The sequence below is a fragment of the Diadema setosum genome, chromosome 8 (genome assembly GCF_964275005.1).
Source record: "Diadema setosum chromosome 8, eeDiaSeto1, whole genome shotgun sequence".
In the NCBI taxonomy this organism is placed as follows: domain Eukaryota; kingdom Metazoa; phylum Echinodermata; class Echinoidea; order Diadematoida; family Diadematidae; genus Diadema; species Diadema setosum.
In genome coordinates this window covers 18572535-18599676 of record NC_092692.1, presented here as the reverse complement: position 1 = coordinate 18599676, position 27142 = coordinate 18572535, and the positions used below count along the sequence as shown (strand labels likewise).

The 27142-nt window shown below is 40.7% G+C and overlaps 2 protein-coding genes across 2 annotated transcripts in view; one reads left to right on the top strand and one right to left on the bottom strand.

Annotated features, from left to right (window-relative positions):
* Positions 1-512: 512 nt before the first annotated feature.
* On the bottom strand, positions 513-7141 carry LOC140232118 (methionine-R-sulfoxide reductase B1-A-like). Its single transcript, XM_072312266.1, has 4 exons — positions 7037-7141; positions 3296-3438; positions 1153-1291; positions 513-544 (listed from the first exon to the last, which is right to left on the bottom strand). Exons 1-4 carry the CDS (start codon positions 7089-7091, stop codon positions 513-515), a joined length of 369 nt encoding a protein of 122 aa, XP_072168367.1. The 5' UTR covers positions 7092-7141.
* Positions 7142-25092: 17951 nt separating this feature from the next.
* LOC140232117 (uncharacterized) overlaps positions 25093-27142 on the top strand; it is a 43385-nt gene continuing 41335 nt past the window's right edge. The window contains exon 1 of the mRNA XM_072312265.1: positions 25093-25435. Within this exon, the coding sequence (XP_072168366.1) occupies positions 25093-25435 (343 nt within the window). The remainder of the gene's footprint in view (positions 25436-27142) is intronic.

Genomic DNA, 27142 nt, shown 5'->3' with positions numbered 1-27142 from the left:
CACTTCTCAAACTGGAGACTACAAAATGTTGACAAATGTGTGCGAAGCACACATCATAAGTGAAAAGAACCTTGCAGGTAGGGGTTGTAATACATGCACAGCAATACCTGCAACTGTGTTTTGTGGATAGTGTATGATGCATGACATGTAGTAGTTGATATGATCACAATTAGTGGTTCATGCATCTATTCTGTATCATTGCTGCCCAAGCTTTGTTTGTTTGTTTTTGTTTTATTCAAAACCAATTTCGAACAGTGAAAATGCATTTCTACAGAGATTACATAACGTTTGAGAAGGAGATATTCAGACTCAAGCGGAAGGACTAGAAATTACAGATTAAAAAAAAAGAAGTAAAAGCCTTTGCTGATCATAGCTGCTCTGTGAGTCTATGAAAGATGCTGGTATTAAAGGACCGGACGTGAAGCAACCATCGGATGAAAGACTGATCTGCTCCCAAAGACGAGACGACCGACAGATTATAAAGGCAATTGGTGAGGTGATCGGATCTAAGATCAGGACCCGCAATCCTGCCCGTTCTGAACAACTGGAAACAGAACAATCAAAAGAAAATCATAAAATCCAATACAGGTGATGAAAAAAGTGTTGTTATTGGAGAGAAGTCAACTCTATTTATAAGCGATCTTACCAGAATTGTGTTACCTCAATAAACAAGCAAATTGAAAGAAGAAAAAATCTTCAAGTTCTTCTAGAACACACAATTACACAGCAGAGAGAAAAGAATATCCTTATGTAGGAGGAAGGATTTCCTAGCAAGATGAAACGATGTATTGTTTTAATGCAATTCATGCTAACAATGGCAATGCTTTTGCACATAATAAGGCACCTACTACGTATATATATTTCTTTTCATTGACGAAGCAGCACTCAATGCTCACTACACACACACTTAACCTGTTGAGGACAAGTCCCAAGTATTCTTGGGCAAGTGTCTGTGGGGAACCGCATGTCATAGCAAAATCAGCCCATCCTCAATGGGTTAAAAAAGGTAAAAATCCACCTTTATCACTGCAGAACTGTCCCTCTGATAGAAAAAAATGTATTCCTTTGCTTTTTCAGAAAGAAAAGTGACCATGAAACTCACAAAAATTGTACGCATACTGTGGATAAACGGAATTTCACTTCCAACCATACCTGGTGCCTTGTTTCCCTTCGTCTTCCCTTTCTTGAATTTAAGGGAAGACGAGAATATTCAGAAGCGCGATGCCTCGCCGTCTGGACCTCCCTTCAAGAATTCGTGACCAAGGCCGTTGCCGCACTTCCCACATGAAACCTGTGTCAGAAGAACATTAAAAAGAACTCTGGTCATGACCTGTTCAGAATGACAGTTTCAATGGCAGCCTAACAATGTAAATATAATCTGGTTCAAACTTTCTCAAAATCATTAGAATTTATTAATGTATGAATACCAATGCACATACAGAGATTTGTATTTCTTTTGATACATTGTACATGCTTATTAATGCTGTAGCACTGCCCTTACTTACATTATATATTGCTGAATGTTAAAGGATCAAAGAATCACAAAGTTTAGTGTTTTTCTGTGGTTTAACTCTCTTTGTTTGAAAATTCTCTTCAATTTTCATCTTTCACAGGACTTGGGGGGTGTATGACTGGAAAAATGACAGATAATTCCCCCCCCCCCCAAACATACATGATAAACAGGGATTAAAACCTAGCATCTTATATCTTTACAATTTAATTGATAAAAGAGGCTGGAAAACAGGCTACTTTATAATGACATGAACTGGGGGATGGGTATGATCTCAATGTTGATCATTGTAAAGCCCAGCAGTAGAGAGTAAACACAGGGGATAAGAGGCTGAAGTATACTGAAGAGGGAGACATTTACACAGAGGGACATGTTGAAGTATTGGGTGCGACATGGACTTAACTTACATGTAATCATGAACAACGCATGCATAATGTGCGCTACCAGAAATGCAGTCACAATGTATAAGAGCACTTCCAACAGGAATTTGGACAGACTGTGATTCACTTATTCGCTTACAATATATTCATTAACGTCATGTTTTTTCCACATAATGATATTTCACATCTATTTCCTTGTTTAACGTAGCTATTTTCTAGCAAATGATTTCAGGGTCAAAGATATGATATGATCTTTGTTCATTATTGAATAATGCACAGGAAGTACAAAAAAAAAATACAATAACTACTAGTTGCTGTCATAGAATACAGGGGCAGATCCAGGACTTCCATAAAGGGGAGGCGCCTTTACAAAATTAAAGGGGGGAGTGTGCACCCCCCATTTTCTTTTAATTTCTTATGTTTTAACCAAAAAATAAAAATAGATAAAGAGGGGGCATGCGTTGGGTGCGCCCCCCTCTGGATCCGCCACTGGTATATGTGCACATGCATGCACTCCTTGCTATCTAGTGTGAACAGGAATTTGAATCAATATGCTAGGTGGAAAGATTTTCTGAAATCATTATATTTCTGCTAAATTTGATGTGGTTTATATGACCTTGCTAGAGTGACAAATAGTTTGCGTGCTTGATTTATTCCTGTTTGAAATTTCCTTCTTGCATTTCTTACACACACCTATACCTTTCTCACATAGAGTAAAGTCGATATTACTGAGCATGCTTGTCAGCTCAGTCAGTTTTACAAAGATTTATTTTTTACAGCTTTATGTATGCATGGATGTGGACCCACATATTCATCATTCATTTTGTACACAAAGAAATTTAATAGGGATTTTGTTTGAAAAGCCTGATTTCAGTTTCAAAGAGCCAACTGATCCCAAATTTTGTTCCATAGAATATCTATTCTGTTCATAATTATAATCTGTATTTGAATAAAACTTTTCCATTCTGTTCCACTGTGCTTCGAAACACCTGTATGAAGTGCTAAATACATGTACATTATATTTATTACATTGTATTACTATTATCATTATTATAATTATAATTATTATTACCATTATTATTATTATTATTATTATTATTATCATCATTATTATCATTATCATCATCATTATAATTATTATTATCATTATTATTATCATTATTATTATCATTATTATTATTATTATTATTATTATTATTATTATTATCATCACTATCATTATTACCATTATTATTATTATTATTATTATTATTATTTACTAGTATTATCATGGACTCAGTGGAAAGCATTAGTTAAAATAATGCTGCTAATGTTGCAAAGTAGTGAAGATGACATTGAGATGAGATGATGGTAAAGGGATACTCATTTATGAGATTCAATCGTTGGTAAACGTATGATGACTTACTTTTAGAGCTCCCGGACTCTCAAACCGCTTACTGACACTGTCTGCCCTGACAGTCTGAGTGAAAGCCGGCCAGGGCGAGCTGTGTTTGAACTTGGTTCTACTAGAGAAGAGCTCATGTCCACACTCTGCACACACATAGACACCTGTAGGGAAAAAACAGCCATGTTGAAATACTCTGTAATGCACCTTTCAACAACAAATATTATGAAAATACTAAAGATATGAAGAGCATATTTCAAAGAGTTGTGTTTCCTGCCCTTGTAGATATTCAACACAAAACAAAGGAGAGACAATGTATTTTGTAAAGTACCATTTAAAGAGTATATCTTGTGCCCATGTTGCTACAAACATATCTGAAACAAGAAAAACAATCATTCATATAATAATTGTTGCTCTATGATATCATGTGGTGATGTGAAAGCTCATAATAAATCCACAAATTTACTGTTTTAAGACATTATGTACATCACAAGATGTCATAATAAAACAGGCAGTTAGATCCAAATTTGAATGTTGACCAGGATACACAAAGAAGAAGAACTAGAAAACAATGGAGAGGAAGAAGTTAGAAGAAAAAGACGGGGAAAAAGAAGACGTGGAATACAAAAAGATAGATTTGACTCAAGAAGTGAGTTCATGTTATGAGGATTTCTCAACTCTCACAGTTCATTTTTTACTTTTGGGAGCAGGAGTGAGATGTGCAATGTATATCTATCCCATAAGAGGTATGACTTGACTAGTGAGACTTTCAGGTAATTTATTTCTTCTGTGAACATTTACACTTCTTCCCTCTTCTTTTCTCAAATCTCTGTCAGCGGCACTGACACCCTGTTTGCATACACCCATTACAGTGGCGGATCCAGGGGGGGGGGGGGGGCGCACCGGGCGTGCACTTTCTCTTTATTTTTTGTGAAAACAAAAGAAATACAAAGAAAAAAATGGGGCGGTGTGCGCCTCCCTTTAATTTTGTAAAGGCGCCTCCCCTTTACGGAATTCCTGGATCTGCCCCTGCATTATATACATGTATGTAAGATTACCACGCAAACAGCAGTTCAGGGATGTTCCCTATAAAGAGTTACTCTGAAGAGGAACTTAAAAAAGAAAATTGCACCCCGCAATATCAACTTGGTGAAACCCTGTACAGAGAGAACAATTACTAGGAAATGTAACTCTGTGGATGAATGGTTTGCAGATTCAGGTGACATGATGTACTATGTGTCTTTCTCATTATATCCTGGTCACATGACTACGGCGTCTCTAATCTATTTATCTTCAATTGCTCTACACATGTTTTGTACTTTTATAAATGATTGTCTCATTGATTTTCCTCATAAATGTATGTTGCATGAAGCTGAATGGCCCATCAACTACCTTTATTGTATGGGGACGTCACAAACATTATCACTCCTGGATGGAGCAAACATTATGGTGTAACTATTCCCTTTGTGAGGCAGTATAGGTAGTCATATTTTTGGTGTACAGTTTACAGCTTGAAATAGGACAAGGCAATCAAGAATTTCAATCATGGAGCCATAGTGGCTATATATTTGTATGTGTCCACAGGTCACTGTTCATTGGGCGACTGATCAGGCAAATGACAATAGTCTTGATCTTTTATTCTATTCTGCTCACAAGTTTACTGTGCCTTTGTTCCGCCCTCTCTACTTGTATTCAAAAGAAGTCACCTTGTAAGCTAACCCATTCCTCCCACAATTTTCTGCAAGCCTTCAATGCCCCCAAATGAAATTCTTTTTGCAGGTTGACAGGGAACGGACAGGTTGGTACTCAATCTGTGTGAAAGCAGTCAAGCGGTACATTATATGCACCTTTCCACGGTCAACTACAAACTGTACATGTGCCTTCGAGCAATGAAAATATCTATCGGGCTCAAGGTATGAATAGAGCATACACGATGGGCTCACAAACCTCTTGTTATACACAAAAGATGCACCTGAATGGGGTCAGAGAAACTTGGAATCTACTGAGCTCAACCTTGATTGCTATGTACACCTTCTTACAAGTTTTATAGCAAAACAAGTGCACACTACATTGACAAAAGGGCAAATTCTAAACATATATGCAGTCTTCATATGTAGAAAGAAAACAAATATTGATAAAAGACCCTCTAATCTTTCTATCAAAGCCATTTTTCTGGGCAAAATAACAGAAATAAACATGAATTTTGGCCATAAATGCAGGCAATCTTGTCTACATTTTGGGAACCTGGGAACCTGGTGGTTTGCGTAATTTGTGATGGGGTCGGGATCAGAAATGGAAGCTACTGTCAATGTATTGTATCAAAGACTTATGGTATACTGCCAACTTTCTCACATTTTGTGCCATATCATGGCAATTTTCTGCAATGTAACATTGCAAATGTTTAGCTTGATAATCTTGCAGCAGAGAGCAAAGGCACAGCACGCGATCACACTTCAATGTGTCAGCTATGCAGCTAGCAGCGCAGTGAGTGAGGCGGGCTTTTAGTGACTTTACTACATTTTTCAAGCTGCGTTCCATACAGCAAGAGAAGCTCGCCAGCTGCTCAGTGCGCGGTGGTTCATGGGATATCACCTTGGCATACGGGGAATGAGGTACCAATAATATAGGGCCATAAAGTGCACAATTGCCTTGTTCCTTGTGTACATCTTTACTATGTACCAGGTACTACATTTATGGAGCTCCGAGGCGGGTAGCTCAAATTACTAGAAAGAAAGATCCATCTGTCCAGAGGAGTTTATTTTTTTGACGTTCTTCTTCTTCTTGGTTGTTCTTCCTCCGGTATTCGGAGATCAGCGGTTATCCGCGTCAAGCTGTGAGCTAAGGTCTAGGCGTACAAGGTGAATTTTATGAATGTATCGGAGGCAGTGGGTCGTAATATCGGAAGAGAGAGAGGTAGGTAATGAGAGAAAGGGGAACAAAATGCTAGTGGTAAAGATGGAGATGTCATTTGCAGTGAATGCCTGGGTGACCTGGTCTGGAGGGAGGGTTGAGTGCACAGATGTGCTGGGTCAAAGCAGCTCTGTGGGTTTGAAGGGTTGGACAGGAGGCAACAAAGTGGGCTGTGTTCTCTTCCTCCGCTCCACAGAGTCTACAGATGGGGGTGGAAGACTTGCCTAAAGTCATCAGGCCGTACTGCGTTGGGTAGGTGCCAGTTGCAAGCTGGGAGCGGAGTCTTGAGGCATTATCTTGAGGAGACGTTATCGCTCTCCTCGTAGACGAGATAGCCTTCGGTCTGTATAGGAGGGGATTCCATGAAGCCAGACGCAGTCTCCGCAGAACATATCCCCAACGACCAAATTAATACAGACTGATCTTTCGGTCAACTTAATTACAAAACAAGAGCAGTGAATGGGGGGGGGGGGTGATTGATGTGATACAACGATATTGCCATCACTGACTGCTGACACTACACTACAATGTCAATAGTACGGTACAACTAAAAGCAGGACAACAGAAATGTAACTAACATTGTTCCCATAGTTACATTTCTGTTGTCTGGGTCCTGCCTTGTACTGATAAACATTAGAAAATGCAGAAAATAAATATTTTTTTAATACAAACTAAATAATGTTTTGTGATTTGCCCTTTGGGTTATCCCAATTTTCAGATAGTTCTAGTTTGAAAATGCAACAACAATAACAACAAAAGTTTGAAAATGCAATATCCAAGTCTCATGAAAATGAGGTTTGCCTTGTTTGCGTGTGACTCTACTGTTATTAAAGGTACAAGACATCTACTCACCATCTTCAAAATGGTCCTTATATTTCTCCCCACTGAACCACGAACAGAAGGACATGGTGATTTCTTGTGTAAGCAGCACGCGGACTGACACACACACCGGCTGCACCGGCCTAGCGGCAAGTATGAATGCAATAACAACACGCGTCTACGCTCGGCTTGATTTATGATTTATAGAATCTACCGATTGACTGGACGATTCACATCGTCCTTCGCTGGATAAGGTTTGATTGACGTTCAGTACGATTCTGTCTCGATTCTTTCGTGTACCCGCTTCACCAACAGGAGCTATTTCAATACTGGTTTCGGGTTATGTTTACTTCGAACCTTCGTACCGATTATGCAAGTCACTAATATTACGTACACCGGACCGTGGCGCGTACCCGTACTATCGTGCTTACGTACAAGGCGGTGCTAGCTGTATGTATACATACTTAAAGTGTATTGAACCCGGAACCGCGTGGATTTCAATGGGAACGAATCTATCATCACGATGGCGATGGATCGCATTCCACATCCCAGAAATGAATTGTTTGCCGTGAGCTACCTGGACAAGCAAAAATACTAAATTCAAAATATATGTGTATATGATTCAGATCACTGCTGTACATAATTTTGTGCCAGGTGTACGTGACACTATACTTTTTGATGGATGCAAAATTATCCATCCAAATGACTTTTTTTTTGTCACTAATTCAGTGGGATGAATTTATTTTGTTTTGATTAATTTTGTTACCTTTATGTTTACTGATTTATCCATTCATTATAATGGTCAGTATTGTTTATCTATCCTTTAGGATTGTAGGGGTGGGGCATCCTGAGGGAGCTGGTTTGTTTTGTTTACCGGTACTCTCTCTTATAGGTCCTCTGCTCTGCTTTCCTGTCTGGAGATAGGATACCGTCTGCAAGCGCATGGTCCAGAGATCATGGGGTTTTCCCCTCCGTGCGACATGCTTCGCTGGAACAAAAGATATTCAAAGGCGTTCCACAGGGATGCTCCTCTCTATGTTCTCAGACCTCAGGACATCATTTCACCCTCCTCGGCTCCTCTCTCCCTCCCTCCCTCCACTGGCTCACTCGCCATTTTTAGCAATCTATATCTGTCTATATTATGCCTATATAAATTATGTTTATGTCGTAGTCAGATTTCACAAGGTCAGGACAAAAGAAGAAAACGACGAAGACTCGTTGATTGAGGGGATGAGTTCTTTTATTGGGCTGGCAGCATTGGCGCTCGCATGTAGAAGATAAAACAAAAAAAAAACCTCTGCATAAAGCAGAAAACAAGAGAAATCATAATCAGTACATGGTCATGATTTGATTCACTTCATTTGAATAAACATCATTAAACACATATCACCAACGGGAATTCATATCACACTTTGCTTATATCATTCGCCTGCTAAGTATAAACATGACTTCAATTATGTATTTAACCATATAGAGTCATTATTACATCTCAAAATCCATTAACCACCAAATGGATATAAAAGGAATCGTCCAAAAAAGGATTGTTATTTTCAGTCATAACAATGCATCTCCTTGATAAACTCTAACCAAACCAATTATGTATCTGTTTGTCACTCGATCCCTCATTTTCATATTCAAACACATGTACATGATGATACAAAACACAATACTAACTTCAGTGTGCAATCTCACCTCATAAACACTAAACAACAACTGGTATTGTTTGATTAACTACCAAAAAAAAAAGGATAATACTATACAAATACTTGACGTATACATTCGTTCACTGATGGCACTATAAAACACTTTGGAACAAACCCATTGCTTGATGAGGATGGATGATATAAAAATGAAAATATATCATAAACTCGGCCATCCTGACTCTTAACTCACCCAACTGAGGTTTTGCTCTCACCAGCCTTGGACGCCAACTGCAAGACCAGTAGACTCGCTCACCAGCTGAATCTATTGTGTGTGCAATATAATAAACCCTAGTGTACTGAATTGTACTAAACAACTTTGAATCATAAACAACAATAACAGTGATTAAACCCAATGACACCATACAGTGTATAACATCACTGTCACCTAAGCTCCTATTCCTGTCATAATTCGTTCACAAAATTATCTGTATAAGTTATAAATCCACAACATGCAATTGTATTACATGTGAACACAACCATAATGCTCATATGTAACTGCATGTGATAACTCAAGACAGATGTTGACTGTCTCTGGCATGCTACGATTTACAGAGAAGGATAGCATATTATATCTCAAACATACTGTTAAATGCTTGAACACTCTTCATGTGTTACCAGATACACAAATCTCATGCGTGACACAGTGTGCTTTTACATTTCAGTGATCAGCATAAAGTGTATTATGTGGAAACTCAAAGGAGTACAGTGTACATTTATATTCCACAAAATGAATAATTAGACATGTAAGTAATACCTCTTCAACACTGACCAACTACCATAATCATACAGGTATATAGTAAATATTACCATAATATTCACTTACTAATAAGCCATTACTGTGCTGTTATGCAATACACAAAATTCTTATAAACAAACATACCTTCACTCCTCGAAGAGCTGTAATCTGTATCACCCTCTAGTGACTCAGACACCAGACTTTGACTTTGGTTCTCCCACGAAACGGAACCCTGATTAAATTAATGATGATACTTAATCAACACCTGCAAGTATCATACTAATCACATTCCTAATTAACACATGTAACACAACACCTAGTGCTAATCTGAATATTGCAGCACTATAACTTTTATCTATAAGTGTGTGTTAACCTGAAACTGAGTCTGAAAGAGTAGACTAACCCAAACTTTGCGCAGGGCACAGTACCACACTTCCAGGACAAAACTTCATTACTGTACTTATGCTCCACTGCTCGTTGAGGGATTTTGTTCATGTAACTTGACTCTTTCTACTATGCCTTTTCTCAAACCATTTCTTACAGTGTACCCACACTTGAGAAAAGGAGCATGCATATTACATGATATACAATATAACATTATTCGACACAAATGAATAACACATAAAAGTTTCCCTTCATTAACTAGCCACAAAACTAAAAGTTTGTGATACACACTCTTCATTCTTATAGCGTGTGTGTACAGCACATGACATTTGTATACCTAATCAGTGCAGCTGTCCACAATGTTGGCTCTATATTACACTGGACATATACTGTGATGCTACTCATACCACCAACTTCTGCAAAACAAAGCCAAACTTATAATGGTCATTAAAAGTCATATTCCTTTGTTGATCTGACCTCAAATCACATAGTGGATTATACAAAAGTATGTCCTACATTACTGATACATAAATTGATCAAACATACCTCACAAGTCTGTCAAAAACCCAGCTCTCTCGATGACTCTTTTCAGCTAGCACATCCAGCAATCCAACACATCCAAAAACCACCAGTGCATCTCAGGAGGGGTGCTGGTCAAGCACTTTTCCTAGCAGAGGGCTAGTTTTCCTTGCCACTTCACCTCATTATGTATGCAATATCAATCCACCAGCTACTAGTCAAGCAGTCCTATAACCAACTCTTGTACCCAAGCAATTGCCTTTTATACGATATGCAATTGCAACATACTCTTAGTGACAATAACAAAATAATTATCTGACTATTTACGCGGTGGTATGGTACTATATTTCCTCCTCAGTGGAAGGATATAGAGTGATGAGACCTACTGACCAGCTGACCAGCTGCTCCCTGTCACTCTTTCTGGCATACAGTGCCTACCGTTGTCCTCCAGATCCTTATCTTTGACACTCTGGCTTGCTCTGGCACAGTCTACTTTGTTTACACTGTGGATACACATCTCATAGGGAGAGTGCAAATTTCCACTCTCCTACAATCCATCCTGACAATTCCATGATAGGCCTCAATCATGCATAATACACATTTATATACATTTATACATATTCTCTGTTAAACGAATATCGCAAACGATTTACACTGTGTCGTCTAACTAATCGTTTGTTAATAGTTCACTTCCGTAACACAAACAAAATTACTTTGATACCTGTCTGTGTGTCATTAACCACACATCATTACTGTGCAAAATCTATTGATAATCAATAACAGACTTTGGCATTCTGTGGGGATTAGTATGTAATCCTTTCGTTGTCCGTTGGGATCGACGAAGGATAGTGCCTTTATCATCATCATTACGTCTTGCAACTTGCTCATCCAACAGCGGAAATCTGACATAAGGGTGCTCACCCTCTTCATCATCGTCGTCGTCATGGTCAGTATCTGAGCATTGGTTCTCGTTAACACTGTCATCATTATCAGCACCACCTTGAAGGTTGGAAGGCGTTACAATATGATGCTCATCCGCTCTTGGATCTAACATCAGCAGTCTTCTATGCACAGTTTTCACTGCTCCTCCGTGAATCGGACGAATGGTACAGACATCTCCTTCCGGGTTCACCTTTATCACGATGTACGCATCACGGAAAAACTTATCAGCAAGTTTGTGTCTGTTCGAAAATGCTGTCTGTCTCAACAAGACTCGGTGTCCAACCCTCAGAGTAGGATGCTGGTAACCTATGTCGTGTCTGCGTTTGTCATCGTGTGCTCGCTTTTTCAAGCTGTCCTCTGCCAGGGCATTCATCTTAGTTAGGGCATTGGCTTGTTCTTCGACAAAGTCATGATCCCACTTCTGCTGTGCTCGAGATAATAGGTGGTCAAGAGGAATGCATGGTTCCCTCCCATACATGAGTCTGTAGGGTGAAAATCCAGTCGATCGATGTGGTGTTGAATTGTAGATAAACACCAAATGAGACATCATCTCCGGCCATCTCTTCCTCTCATTAGGCTCCAAAGAACGCAACATTCCGCAAAGTGTTCTATTAAATCGCTCCGTTTGCCCGTTGCCCTCGGGGTGATAGGGCGTGGTACGCGATTTTCTGATACCATACAGAACACATACCTCTTTGATTAAGTGGCCCTCGAAGTCTCTGCCCTGATCAGAATGGATGCGAAGCGGAATCCCGTAATGGACGAACCAAACATCGCGTAAGACTTTTGCAACCGTGTGGGCACTCTGATCTCGACACGGAATGGCCTGCGAGTACTTTGTGTAGACGTCAGTCATTACAAGAATGTCTTCATATCCTCCTCGACCTCGGTCCATCTTCAAAAAGTCTATTGCTAGAACCTCATTTGGCCTGAATGCTAGTAAATGGCGCATTGGGCTTTTAACTGTGGGAGTCGGTGCTTTGGCCATTGTACAGTTAAAGCACGTCTTGATATGCTGCCGTACATCTGCATTCAATCCAGGCCAGAAACATCTCTTCTGCAACAATGCAAGAGTTCTTGTCACGCCTTGATGTCCCCATCTGTCATGTGCGGACTCTAGTATGACCTTCCTCATCTTGGTTGGGACAAGGAATTGCTCTACAAACTCTTGTTTGAAAGACACACGTCGATACAAGACTCCATCCTTTTCAGTGATGTGGTCCCATTCTCGTAAGTAGCCCTTCACAGATGGTAGTTCATCTGGCATTGGCTCAGTTGGTTTCTTCCTCTCCCTCCAGTAGTTCCATACTCGTCCTAATGCTTCATCACTCTGCTGTAGCTCAGACAGTTGTGAAGGGCTGAATGATGGGAAGATACTGGATTTACAGTCGTCTTCTGTCACCTGTCGAGATGGTTGTCGATTCTCAGCTTCGGAGAGAACTTCTACTGGCATGGCAGAACAATTTAGCATCACGTTTATGCACTCATCTTCATCTGTTTCTTTGTCACGGGGACGGCGGCTAAGTGCATCAGCACACCGATTTAGTTTGCCTGCTTGATACTTGATTTCCAGGTCAAATGGTGCTAACTGAGCGACCCATCTTTGCTCTGTAGCCCCTAGCTTCGCAGTATCCAAATGTGCCAGTGGATTGTGATCTGTGCGCACTTCAGTCTTGCTTCCTATTAGATACTCCCTGAACTTATCTGCGATGGCCCATTTCAACCCAAGGAGCTCTAGCTTGAAGCTTGAGTAATCCGGGTAGTGCCTCTCAGCATGTCTTAGCCCCCTGCTTGCATATGATAGTGGGTGCAGCTTGCCATCGTCACCTTCTTGTAACAGACATGCTCCCAATCCTCTCAACGAGGCATCCACCTCCACCACAAAAGGCTTTTCAAATCTTGGGTAACCCAACACTGGCGTCGTTGTAAGTGCGTGCTTCAACCCATCAAACGCACACTGAGCCTCCTCTGTCCACTCAAATGATTGCACACCCATTGCTCTGTGCCTGTTTTTCGATTTCTTGGACATAGGTTGACACTTCCCAACCAGGGTATGTAGTGGGGCCGCTATTGCCGCAAATCTCGCCACGAATCGTCTATAATAAGACGCGAGTCCTAGAAAAGAACGTAGCTCTCCAACATTTGTGGGGCGGGGCCATGTCCTAATCGTCTCAATCTTGGTCGGGTCGACAGATATGCCTGCTGCTGTAACCACATGTCCAAGGTGATGCACTTCTTCTTGCAGAAATTTGCATTTTCTGCCCTTCAACTTCAAGTTGTATTCCATCAGTCGTGTGAACACCATCTGCAACCGGGCCACATGTTCTTCAAGTGTTGCAGAAAACACTAGGATATCATCTAGGTAAATGACAACATGGGTCAGATTCAAGTCACCCAGTACTAGTTCCATCAGACGTTGGAATGTACTAGGGCTATTGACTAGCCCTTGGGGCATCCGTAGAAATTCAAAGAGACCCCAGGGTACTCTGAATGCGGTTCGCTCGATGGAGCTCTCTTCCATGGCCACTTGGAAATACCCGTTAGCAAGATCCAATGAGCTGAAAAACCTCGCTCCGCCTAGTGCCTCAAGTGTCTCCTCAATCCGAGGGAGTGGGAAGGAGTCTCTGACTGTTCGACTGTTGAGTTGCCGGTAATCGATACAGACTCGAAGGGATCCGTCCTTCTTGCGGACAGGGACAACTGGGCTAGCAAATGGGCTGCTAGACTTCCTGATAATCCCCTTCTCTAGCATCTCTTGCAGGAGAGCTTTCATCTCTGGGACACAATTCGGTGCGATGCGTCGATAAGGCAACCGTATGGGGGATTCATCATGGAGCTGAATCCGATGAGGAATAGCAGTACAACACCCCAAACTCATGTCACTCTCCACAAATGCTCCTGCATTTTCAGACAACAACTTTGCTATCTTGTCAGCCTGTTCCCTGTCTAGATGATCCAGTGTTACTCCAGATGGTAGCTGCAGTTTCACTCCAGATGCAGTAACATACTCTCCAGCCTTATCTTCCATCAATATTGGCTGTAAGTCTTCTTCAATTCGAGTTGTCGGTTCTTTGCCAGCTTCAACAGCAACATCAGCGATGTTCACCTCGACAAAGCCATCTCTTTCGAGTAACACAACCTCCTCTGTTAGCTCCACCCTAACAGCTGATGCCACAGGTGTTCCTTTTTCAAGCTTCATTACATCACTGCTCCGGTTTGCAACAGTCACGTGTACCGTTTGATGATCAACCTGAATGCATCCATCATAGATGTCTAATGCCTCTCTTCCTACATCTGATAGCTGCTTTAGGGGTCGTACTAGCACATCATTGCCAGTTTCATTCGACTGCGATTTCCATGCTGTGTCAACTACCACATCAGCTCCTTCCAGCAGCGTACCCTTTTCTATGCTGCACTGTAACCTTCTCACAGTCAGAGGAGGCATTACCTCATCCCCTGTCGTGGTGAGCATAGAAGTTGCGACAGACTTGGTCACCTCCCTTTTTGGTACTTGGAGAGTTTCTTTGATGAGACCCCATCCATCCGTAGTGGGAATGTCTCCTTCCTGAAGAATTACACGTAGCGCATTGCATCCTAGTATGATTGGGTAGTCATCCCTCCGATTTGTGTAGACTCCATCCTCCACAATGAGGAATCCCACTTCCGCAGTTTTTCCTCTCACAGTTATTGGGACCCGCAGATACCCCATAATAGGTACAATGTTTCCCGTCACCCCGACTACTTTCACACCACTGCCACGTCCATCTAGAGGCCCTACTCTCTCCCTTAGGTGTTCGTTGTAGAATGAGGCTGGGATGAGGCTGGCCTCCGCCCCAGTATCGAGAATGCATCCTGCTTTTACACCGGCTATGTCCACGTCAGAAGTAGGACTTCTTGCAACCAGCAATGAGGGTATGTGGTCTTCCTTATTACTCTGCTGCAGTGTCCGCACCCCGGCCTGGGTTCCAGTTCCTGTAGGTGGTTCGGGCTGGCTTGGGGGTGCATCTTGCCGGCTTGGTGGCATTGTCTGCTGAGTTTGGGAAGTTTGCTGCTGGCTACGCTGTGCAGGTTGTTGACTCTCCTGTGCCGCTTCGGGGCAATCCCGACGCTGGTGCCCGGGCTTACGGCAACCATAACACATCATGGGAGAATGGCAATCCTTTTTCACGTGTCCCTTCCTCCCACAATTATAACAGGTGGTCTCTTTCTTCTGGCGAGGTGGTGGTAGAACTGAAGGTGCCGACCCCTGCTGTATGGTCTGCATGGTGGTGACCACTGCCTTCAGCGTTTCCTTCAGTTCTGATAACTCCTCCTTCATCTCCTTCACTGATGAAGAGTCATCCTTAATACCAACTCGAGGGGTGCCTACTTCAAACTCCCGAACTTTAGGACGCGGCATTGTTGGATCATCATCCTGGAAGCTGTCAAGAACGGATTCCCTCATTTCCGCGAACGTCTGATCCTTACCAGACATCACGATGCGCCTCAACTCGCGCTGGATCGTCCGGTCCTTCACACCTTTCACGAACCTCTCCTTTAGAGTACCGTCTTTCAGTAGTTTTAAGGCCTTTTTTTCTTCCCCAGATGAAATGGCTTCCATTCGATCGTACAAACGGAGGAGATACCCACTGTAATCCGCGAGCGATTCCCCTTCTTGTTGCACCCGGCTGTGGAGCTCGGAACTAAGCGACTGCACAGATTCTAGCCGACCAAATCTTGACTGGAGCGCTTGTCGGAGCTTTGACACATCTTTTCGGAATGCAGCGTCGCGACACAGTACCTCCTCCTTCGCCGGGCCGACCAGGTGTGTCACTAGTACTTGTGCTTTCTCACTATCTTCCAACTTGTAATAATTACAGTACTCGTCGAATTCATCAAGCCACTCTCTAATAGTCGGGTCGTCACTCTTCAGAGGTACGCCGCGGAATTTTGATAACTTGACTGCTGGCATCGCTCGAGATGTTGACAGGCTTCGGAAGGCTCCTGTCAAGGCCATCACCATTTCATTAATGCTTGAGGCCTGCGCCCCACCACTTGTGACCTCTTCGTCTCCAGGCATCTTGACGATTAACACAAGGGCCTGCTGGTTTACAAGGGGGAAAAGAAATGCTACTGTCACAATTTAGAATACAGTACAGTATGTAATTCTTACTCAATACACCTCTCTACATGTACCACAGCTGAAGGCTTTTTTTTTTTTTTTCTTCTTCTTCTTCTTTTCACGTCGTCCTCGATGCTCCGTCGATAGCCAATCTGCCGGTAGACTCCAATCAGCCAGTGGACCAATCCCACTCCTGACACCACTTTGTCGTAGTCAGATTTCACAAGGTCAGGACAAAAGAAGAAAACGACGAAGACTCGTTGATTGAGGGGATGAGTTCTTTTATTGGGCTGGCAGCATTGGCGCTCGCATGTAGAAGATAAAACAAAAAAAAAACCTCTGCATAAAGCAGAAAACAAGAGAAATCATAATCAGTACATGGTCATGATTTGATTCACTTCATTTGAATAAACATCATTAAACACATATCACCAACGGGAATTCATATCACACTTTGCTTATATCATTCGCCTGCTAAGTATAAACATGACTTCAATTATGTATTTAACCATATAGAGTCATTATTACATCTCAAAATCCATTAACCACCAAATGGATATAAAAGGAATCGTCCAAAAAAGGATTGTTATTTTCAGTCATAACAATGCATCTCCTTGATAAACTCTAACCAAACCAATTATGTATCTGTTTGTCACTCGATCCCTCATTTTCATATTCAAACACATGTACATGATGATACAAAACACAATACTAACTTCAGTGTGCAATCTCACCTCATAAACACTAAACAACAACTGGTATTGTTTGATTAACTACCAAAAAAAAAAGGATAATACTATACAAATACTTGACGTATACATTCGTTCACTGATGGCACTATAAAACACTTTGGAACAAACCCATTGCTTGATGAGGATGGATGATATAAAAATGAAAATATATCATAAACTCGGCCATCCTGACTCTTAACTCACCCAACTGAGGTTTTGCTCTCACCAGCCTTGGACGCCAACTGCAAGACCAGTAGACTCGCTCACCAGCTGAATCTATTGTGTGTGCAATATAATAAACCCTAGTGTACTGAATTGTACTAAACAACTTTGAATCATAAACAACAATAACAGTGATTAAACCCAATGACACCATACAGTGTATAACATCACTGTCACCTAAGCTCCTATTCCTGTCATAATTCGTTCACAAAATTATCTGTATAAGTTATAAATCCACAACATGCAATTGTATTACATGTGAACACAACCATAATGCTCATATGTAACTGCATGTGATAACTCAAGACAGATGTTGACTGTCTCTGGCATGCTACGATTTACAGAGAAGGATAGCATATTATATCTCAAACATACTGTTAAATGCTTGAACACTCTTCATGTGTTACCAGATACACAAATCTCATGCGTGACACAGTGTGCTTTTACATTTCAGTGATCAGCATAAAGTGTATTATGTGGAAACTCAAAGGAGTACAGTGTACATTTATATTCCACAAAATGAATAATTAGACATGTAAGTAATACCTCTTCAACACTGACCAACTACCATAATCATACAGGTATATAGTAAATATTACCATAATATTCACTTACTAATAAGCCATTACTGTGCTGTTATGCAATACACAAAATTCTTATAAACAAACATACCTTCACTCCTCGAAGAGCTGTAATCTGTATCACCCTCTAGTGACTCAGACACCAGACTTTGACTTTGGTTCTCCCACGAAACGGAACCCTGATTAAATTAATGATGATACTTAATCAACACCTGCAAGTATCATACTAATCACATTCCTAATTAACACATGTAACACAACACCTAGTGCTAATCTGAATATTGCAGCACTATAACTTTTATCTATAAGTGTGTGTTAACCTGAAACTGAGTCTGAAAGAGTAGACTAACCCAAACTTTGCGCAGGGCACAGTACCACACTTCCAGGACAAAACTTCATTACTGTACTTATGCTCCACTGCTCGTTGAGGGATTTTGTTCATGTAACTTGACTCTTTCTACTATGCCTTTTCTCAAACCATTTCTTACAGTGTACCCACACTTGAGAAAAGGAGCATGCATATTACATGATATACAATATAACATTATTCGACACAAATGAATAACACATAAAAGTTTCCCTTCATTAACTAGCCACAAAACTAAAAGTTTGTGATACACACTCTTCATTCTTATAGCGTGTGTGTACAGCACATGACATTTGTATACCTAATCAGTGCAGCTGTCCACAATGTTGGCTCTATATTACACTGGACATATACTGTGATGCTACTCATACCACCAACTTCTGCAAAACAAAGCCAAACTTATAATGGTCATTAAAAGTCATATTCCTTTGTTGATCTGACCTCAAATCACATAGTGGATTATACAAAAGTATGTCCTACATTACTGATACATAAATTGATCAAACATACCTCACAAGTCTGTCAAAAACCCAGCTCTCTCGATGACTCTTTTCAGCTAGCACATCCAGCAATCCAACACATCCAAAAACCACCAGTGCATCTCAGGAGGGGTGCTGGTCAAGCACTTTTCCTAGCAGAGGGCTAGTTTTCCTTGCCACTTCACCTCATTATGTATGCAATATCAATCCACCAGCTACTAGTCAAGCAGTCCTATAACCAACTCTTGTACCCAAGCAATTGCCTTTTATACGATATGCAATTGCAACATACTCTTAGTGACAATAACAAAATAATTATCTGACTATTTACGCGGTGGTATGGTACTATATTTCCTCCTCAGTGGAAGGATATAGAGTGATGAGACCTACTGACCAGCTGACCAGCTGCTCCCTGTCACTCTTTCTGGCATACAGTGCCTACCGTTGTCCTCCAGATCCTTATCTTTGACACTCTGGCTTGCTCTGGCACAGTCTACTTTGTTTACACTGTGGATACACATCTCATAGGGAGAGTGCAAATTTCCACTCTCCTACAATTATCTGATAGAGTATCTGTCTCTACCTTCCTCTTCCTCTGCATAATGACTGTGCATGCGTCTGTCCATGCATGCACACCAATGGACGTCATGAGGTTGTGAAACAAATGATTACTACCGGTATATATAGTAGGTCTTCAAAGAGTTCCCTCACAATGACATGTGTGCATAATATGCATGTATTATAATCGATTATACTGCTCTAAATTAAGATTGAGTCCGTGTATAAGTTGTCATAAACTTACCTTGGTGCTATAATGTTTGGTATTTATAGTTACGACTCCATACGTCTCCCCCCCCCCCCCCAACTCTCTCTCTCTCTCCCCGGTCTGTCACACACACACACGCACAAACACACACACATATAATTATATATATACTGAGTACAGTGCGAAAAGAAGAGCAATCGTGTACGTAGCTAGTATAAAATCTCGCAGTATTATATGTATATAAACACACACGCGCATGAACCTTACGTCATGAGGCTTCAAGGTCATGTACTCCAATAAGTTGATTAAAGCCATTGTCATAATATCCCCCTCTCACCCGGCAAGGAGCTTCTGCATGTTTAGTACTGAATTTCAATCATTCACCGCACACTTTTGATAGAATATTTGGGAAATTTTCAATCCAAATAGTAAGGCGATACATTCATTGGTTAAAAGCTCCAAACAAATAAAATTTTCAAACTGTTGCGTCATTTTCCCATATGTTTGTTTTTTGCTTTTGTTTGATAGATACTTTATTTTCTGCAAATCAATATACATAAGTTACATGATCATGAAGATGCAGGAAGTATACAAAGTAAATTCAACGCAGAGTCGTTTGACTTGCATAAACCGCGATACATATAAGTACATAATCATGAACATGTAGGAAATATATAAAATGAATTTAACACAGTATTTTGACTTGCATAAACAACGATATGAAAGAAATATAATATACAATATGCATGTCTATGCAGCAGTGATAAGAATAGCATTTATAGTTAAGAAACGATTATGCAGAGGGCCGCCATTATAAGCATTGCTTGAAAAGATGCTTCAACTTATGCTTCAACTTATTTGAAATTCTATCTGTATTTGTATGGAGGGCAACCAAATACAAATGGACTGGATGAAATATTTGGAATCTTTTCTTTCCAAAGAGTAAGAAAGATTAATGTTCAGCAAAAATGTAAATAGCTAAATCCCGTTTGCAGCATGCGCGTCTTCACTCATGAGGTGGATAGCGAAAAATTACAAAATAATGAAGGACAGTGAATGGTGACTGATAACACAATGATTATGACAATGCCATGGGGTTTACAACAGGATACTGAGACATTAATTGTGATTTGCTAATACAAATAAAGAAAATAGCACAGTAATTTATGTACTCGTTGCGTGATTTTCTCGAAGGCAGACTTAGAACCATGAACGCCGATCAAGCATGGGGAGGGGGGGGGGAGGTGGATTTAATTATTGTGTCCATTTGTAACGGATTGGATTTTTTCTATAAGGCTGGAAATCGGAAAGAGAGAGAGAGAGAGAGAGAGGGAGATACCACCTTCCTGTTGCATTTGGAGCATTGGGAAGAAGTTTTTACCATTTTTATTTATTGTTTTTGTTTTGTTCAAGCAGACCCGCGCTTGCGGGGGGGGGGGGGTGAGGGCTGAGACTGCATGTAGAGATTCCTATGGTACTGCTATCACAATTTGAATATGAAACTACTAGTATAAAGTATATAATTATAGACCTCTACTGCTGATTGTGACTGGGGGAAACGTGACTCCGTAAAACTCAATTTGGCTCCCTAAAAAGGTCCCTGAGGAGCCCGGCTGGCTGCCTAGAAAAAAAGTTAAGGTCAAGCCCTGTAATAATACATTATAGAAAAACAAAACAAGACGTAACGTGACTAGAAAAGCATCTGGAGAGACTCCGTCAAGCAACTCATTTCCACCCATGGTGATTTCACATTCATGCATAATCATCTGCATTATAGATTCCTTTACCATCAAAACGTACCCTTCGCATTTGGAATCAGTGTACAAAAGAGTGATGGCGATTTCTTGTGGAGTTATATACTTCCTAAAATTTCATCCAAATATATACGTTCGTAACTCTGAGTTATTTCGCAAACAAACAAACAGACAGACAAACAAAGCAATTATAACGACGGCCAAAAAATAATAATAACCTTCTTGGCGGAAGCAGGGAGGATTTTTGTCTCACCTCCCTGGCGGAAGCAAACATAAGTGCTTCGTATTGTCTATCGTAAATTCCATGCAGGAATACTCATCCCTCAGTAGTGAGTTTTGAGTGATGTCACCCTGTTCCCTAAGCTCACTCTGGCAAGGTAGATTCATTTGCATTTTTACTGCTTGTCTTAACCTCACTCTGGCATGGCATACTCATTTGCATTCTCTCTTGTTCAGCCTAGTGCTGTAGTAGGTCTCCGCGCTTGGCCAATTTTAACAAAGTCTCAGCCAGGTGTTTTAGCTAGCTGTGCTGGGGCTGTGCACAGTTGATATAGGTGTAAGAGTGCTGGTTTTATGTGTCGGTAGCGTGGTGTGCACTCTTAACTATAGTATATGATGTCAAGCCACAATCGAACATTAGTTAATGCAGGAGACAAGGTGATGGTTCCAAGATATACAGTTTAGTTTATTAGATATAATAATCAGGAATTCCAGAATGGTGCATGACATTGACAAGAGAATATTGTCGGTAGTATATATAAAGAATACTGTTCCACTCCTTCTTGGCACATGACCGAACAGAGTCGGGGCCGGAGTAAGATTGATTCCTCAACTCCAGAAGCATAAGATATATAGGGACATGAATAGAAGTTAAGAGATTAGTAGGAGAGGGTCTATGATGTGGGGATTATAGGTTCATTGAACAGTACTGTGTAAGGGACTGGTGGTGGGAATTGTAAACACAGTTGGTCTGAATTTACTTAGACTTGATTGAGGACAAAGGGAAGGATTAACTATTGAGTAGAGATTAACCAAAGTAATAACAAAGATGGTTGGGTTCTGAATGGAAGTTTCATTGGAGGTTTGATGGTCTTGTTGATAAAAGGATATGAGACTATAAAGCTGGGAAGTGTTCATAGGGTTTGGATTGGACTGGTCGTATATCTAGACAGTATAATTGGGGCAGGAAATGGGGATAAATTCTTAACTTGGTCAATGAAGAGACACTTATAAATTACATGAGGTTTGTTCTGTTTTAAGGTATAAACTCCCTATTTCTCCATCTTACATTCGTCCAATCTTTCAAAAAGAAACGTCCTCGTTTCATAATTATATACTGCAATATTTAAAGAGTTCAAACGATTGACAAAAGAAGAAATTCTAATACATTTACGGAGAGAAAAAAAACTTAAAAAAACACTGTTGACATATAAACATAATAGAAATGATTGCTACACAAAACATAATCAAATTGAGTAGCATATTAATAATTAACAAATTAGTGAAATAATTAAAAAGAAGATTGATGTGTACATAAATCTTGCAGATGAGGTATTAAAAAAAAATCACCAAAGAAACCTATTTTCCAGGGGACATATCATTGTCTTGAGAGGTGTAGGAAAAACAGCATGGCCTACACATAGAATAGTGACCAATACATACCGAGGTAACAATATACATTAATTTTAGAATGGAAATAGAAGGGATAGGAAAATAAGAGATCATCATAATCCACAAACTGTATGTGAAACTCAAAGAACAATCAGAGATCCAAGAATTGACAAAAATTATATTACCATATGTTAAAAAAACACTTAATATAAATGACAAAACTACAAACTAGAAGAATACACCGAATTGCATACATCTAGTCTTGTGCACAGCAAATATGTTGAAAAATGAACAGTATGATAAAAAAAAAACACTTAAGAAGAGGAACAGACAGAGGAGAAAGGAGAATGAAGCAATTAGATTAAATGACCTAAATTATACAGAGTTGGTGTCTTTGAAATGCACCATGAAAGAAACTTGTAATTAATGATGTTGATGAACAACATGTAAAAAGATATCTGGCATCAAGAGTAATTCAAATTGTGTAGATAATAATATTACGTATAAGAAAAAGTTGGGCAAACAACAGGAAATTTATATGTGGTGAAAATGTGCATATATATCTAGACTGCAACAAGTATACTAATGGTACAATTTTTTCTTTTTTTTTTTCCATACAAAAGCAATTGATCAGAAAAACAACATTTCTCACAAAAAAAAAAATCAAAAGTTACAACCATACTTAACTAAGAAATTTATGCCAAAAAGTAAAAACACTTATTAACCATGTTAAAAAATTCTTTCAGAAATAAAACACAATACACATGCTAACAATGAAAAACCTAAATACCAAATAATGCTACAAATTTACATCAGAAGTTAAACTGACATTATTGTTGAGGAAGAAGCAGAAATCGGGTTATAAGACGGTCAAGAAAGGGGCAATTGAACGTGACAGAGAGTGAGAAGGAAAAAAGGAAAAGTATGGACAATGCAGAAAAATGAATGAACAGCCATGTGGGACGGGGATGAGTGAGCAAAATATCATTGAAAGTACAGAAAGAAGGTATAAAATAGAGATGACATTAAAAACAAAGTTTCACTACTAAAAAATAGGAATTTAAGTGCCCAGGAAGCGGAAGGGATAAGGAGACTTGCCATAAATGTTCGATTATGCGTAAATAATTAATGAGAATTCTGAAATTTGAATTTGGAAGTAAAAGAAAAAAACAGGCTTCATTACATCCTGTTGCAAATATGACATCATAAATTATGATGGATCATAATCAGTTGGGGGATTAGGAAGCTGACTGCCGTGTGTCCGAACACTATCGGCATGGATCACAGCGTGTGGATTGTAAAAGAGGTGTGATGAGGCAATGGACATGTGAGAGGGGACCACAGAGTCCCAATTCGTGAAGTGGCTGGGCGACGGCTGAGGATAGTGAGAATGGGGCAGAGATGGGGGAAAAGGCTGAAATGTGTGGGTTTGCGAGGAAACAGTACAGTGAGCTTGAAGAGGGGGTTGGTAGTCGGGCAAATCAGGAGGAGAAGAGGTGGAGAAAGGGGTGGAACTGTCCGAATCAGTCCCAGTGGAGGATGATGTAGGGGCGTCGGAGTCAGAGGCAAGGGGAGGAATGTCGCAGTCAATCGAAAGAGGGGAAAGTGGGCTAGAGATGGGAAGAGTACACTTCAGAGATCGGATTGGAGTTGGGGGAGATGGGGGTGAGGGGTGGGAAATCACTGCACATGTTTGTGGTAGTGAGGGAGGTGGAAAAACTGAGGTGCGATATGAATTACAGGCCTCACAGTGAGAGCAGAGGTCCGCAATGTCTTTGCGCATCCCATGCCAGTAGCAGAGCCCTTCGATAAGCTCAATTGTCTTGGCTGTACCAAAGTGAAAAGCTGACATGGAAGTATGCATGACAGTCAGGACAATAGGGATCACAGAATAGGGTATGACAATCTGTTCTATCATTATCCCAGAGGGATGTCTCTTCCGCCGACACAACAATCCATCACGAATTACGAAACGCTCAAACTGATGCCGGAACTTGAACAAGCATTCCTCGTAATGAGGGATGGCCGATTTTGGGGGTACATATCCAGAACGGATCCAGGCAGTGACCTGCCGGATGATTAGATTCTGGTGCTGAGCCTGATGAAGGCGTACACCATGTTTTAACAGAACACTACAAAAGGAGGAAACGTTAGTAGGAGGAGCGGGAGGAGAGGGAGGAGATGAAATTGACGATGAATCGGCACATGCTGATGCCGATGAAGGAGGTGAAGCTACTTCAATCGGTACAGCTGGTGATGGAGATAAGGGAGGGGATGGATTATGACCTCTGTCTATTGTTGAAGGAAAAGATGAAGATACAGGTAAATCGTCATGGCCACCTTTGTAATGACCACCAGGAGAAGGAGGCGGGGGTGGAGAAGAAAGCTTTCTTACACCGGAGGTATCATGTGGAGGTGGAGGTGAAGAATGAAGTCTGGTGGAGGTTGGAGAGAATGTATGGGGGCCATATCGATAATGACTTGAATCATCATAACAATGATCGTAACCATACCGACTGGTTGAAGAGATGGAGTGGTTAGAGTAGTTAGAGTAATGATCAGGGGAAGGAGAACGCGAGTGATAGCGTTGATGTCGGGAATAGGAAGAACTATAGTCATGAGAAGGAGAACGAGGGCGATAGTGTGAACGAGAATGGGAGTAGGATGAATGGCGCTCCGGGGAGGGAGAACGGGAGTGATAGGGGGAGCGATAGGAATGATAGGAGGGTGAATGGGATCGAAAACTGTGAGATCGATCTCGAGAGTAATTATGATCCCGGGAAGAATACATTGTGTTGAAAAAAAAAAGTATGGGGAATAGAAGGAATATCAATGTACAAAATCAATATAACCAAATGTTTACAGTAACAATGAGGGGGGAAAATAGCAAAGAAGAAAGAAGTGCCATGAGATATAAGACTGAGAGAATGAAACAGGACACTGAAGGGAAATGAGGGGCACTACTACTCAGTGAAAAGTATGAGCTATAAGATAATAATGTAATTCGCTTGGTAAAGCGTCAGCCGATAGCACACAATAAAAAAACAATAGCTACAAAGAGAGGTAGCAAAGAAAGCAACTATTATGATATAGGCCTACTACTAAAAGCTATCACAATACCTATATCTATATATGTATAAATCATGAAATGCAGTGATAATGACAGCTAACATAAAAACTTAAAATAGAGCATAAGGTCTTATACACACAAAAAATGCAATATAATTCATACAATAGAAATAATATAGAAAGAGGGGAAATAAAGTTCGAAAGTAGACTTAACAATCTGGAGAGAAGGGACAGATGAACAGGCGAGGTTTGCCGGGAAGACTGTGTTGAGGAGCCCACGAAGGCAGCTTCCTTGCAGGCGCAGCTTCAGGTAGCACAAGTCCAGAGACAGGATGAGGAGGATGACCACATTAGAGGGAAGATGATGGGTTGACAGAAGATCGTCAGGTACAGAGGATCGTCAGGTAGAAGCCGAAGGTAGACAGGAAGAAGATGAACAGGATCCCAGAAAGTCGATGAGAAGAGATGACCAGGGGGAGTTGAACAGGAAACACAGACAGAGTAGACGGGAACACTGACTAACCTGAGTTAGTCAACAGCAGCAGAGCGTTCAAAAATTATTGTACAATTGTACAATATGCAGGAAACATACCAGGCTCATATAAGTTGACATCAGGATGATCAGCAGCACGACGAGTAGTCAATCACACCAACGGGTTGCAGGTCACCGTTTTGCTGCTGCCACCAAGAGTAACGTCGAGCGGGTAGATGGCTCCGCTTTACCGCTGCCACCACTGTAAGAGTGCTGGTTTATGGTGTTGGTAGCGTGGTGTGCACTCTTAACTATAGTATATGATGTCAAGCCACAATCGAACATTAGTTAATGCAGGAGACAAGGTGATGGTTCCAAGATATACAGTTTAGTTTATTAGATATAATAATCAGGAATTCCAGAATGGTGCATGACATTGACAAGAGAATATTGTCGGTAGTATATATAAAGAATACTGTTCCACTCCTTCTTGGCACATGACCGAACAGAGTCGGGGCCGGAGTAAGATTGATTCCTCAACTCCAGAAGCATAAGATATATAGGGACATGAATAGAAGTTAAGAGATTAGTAGGAGAGGGTCTATGATGTGGGGATTATAGGTTCATTGAACAGTACTGTGTAAGGGACTGGTGGTGGGAATTGTAAACACAGTTGGTCTGAATTTACTTAGACTTGATTGA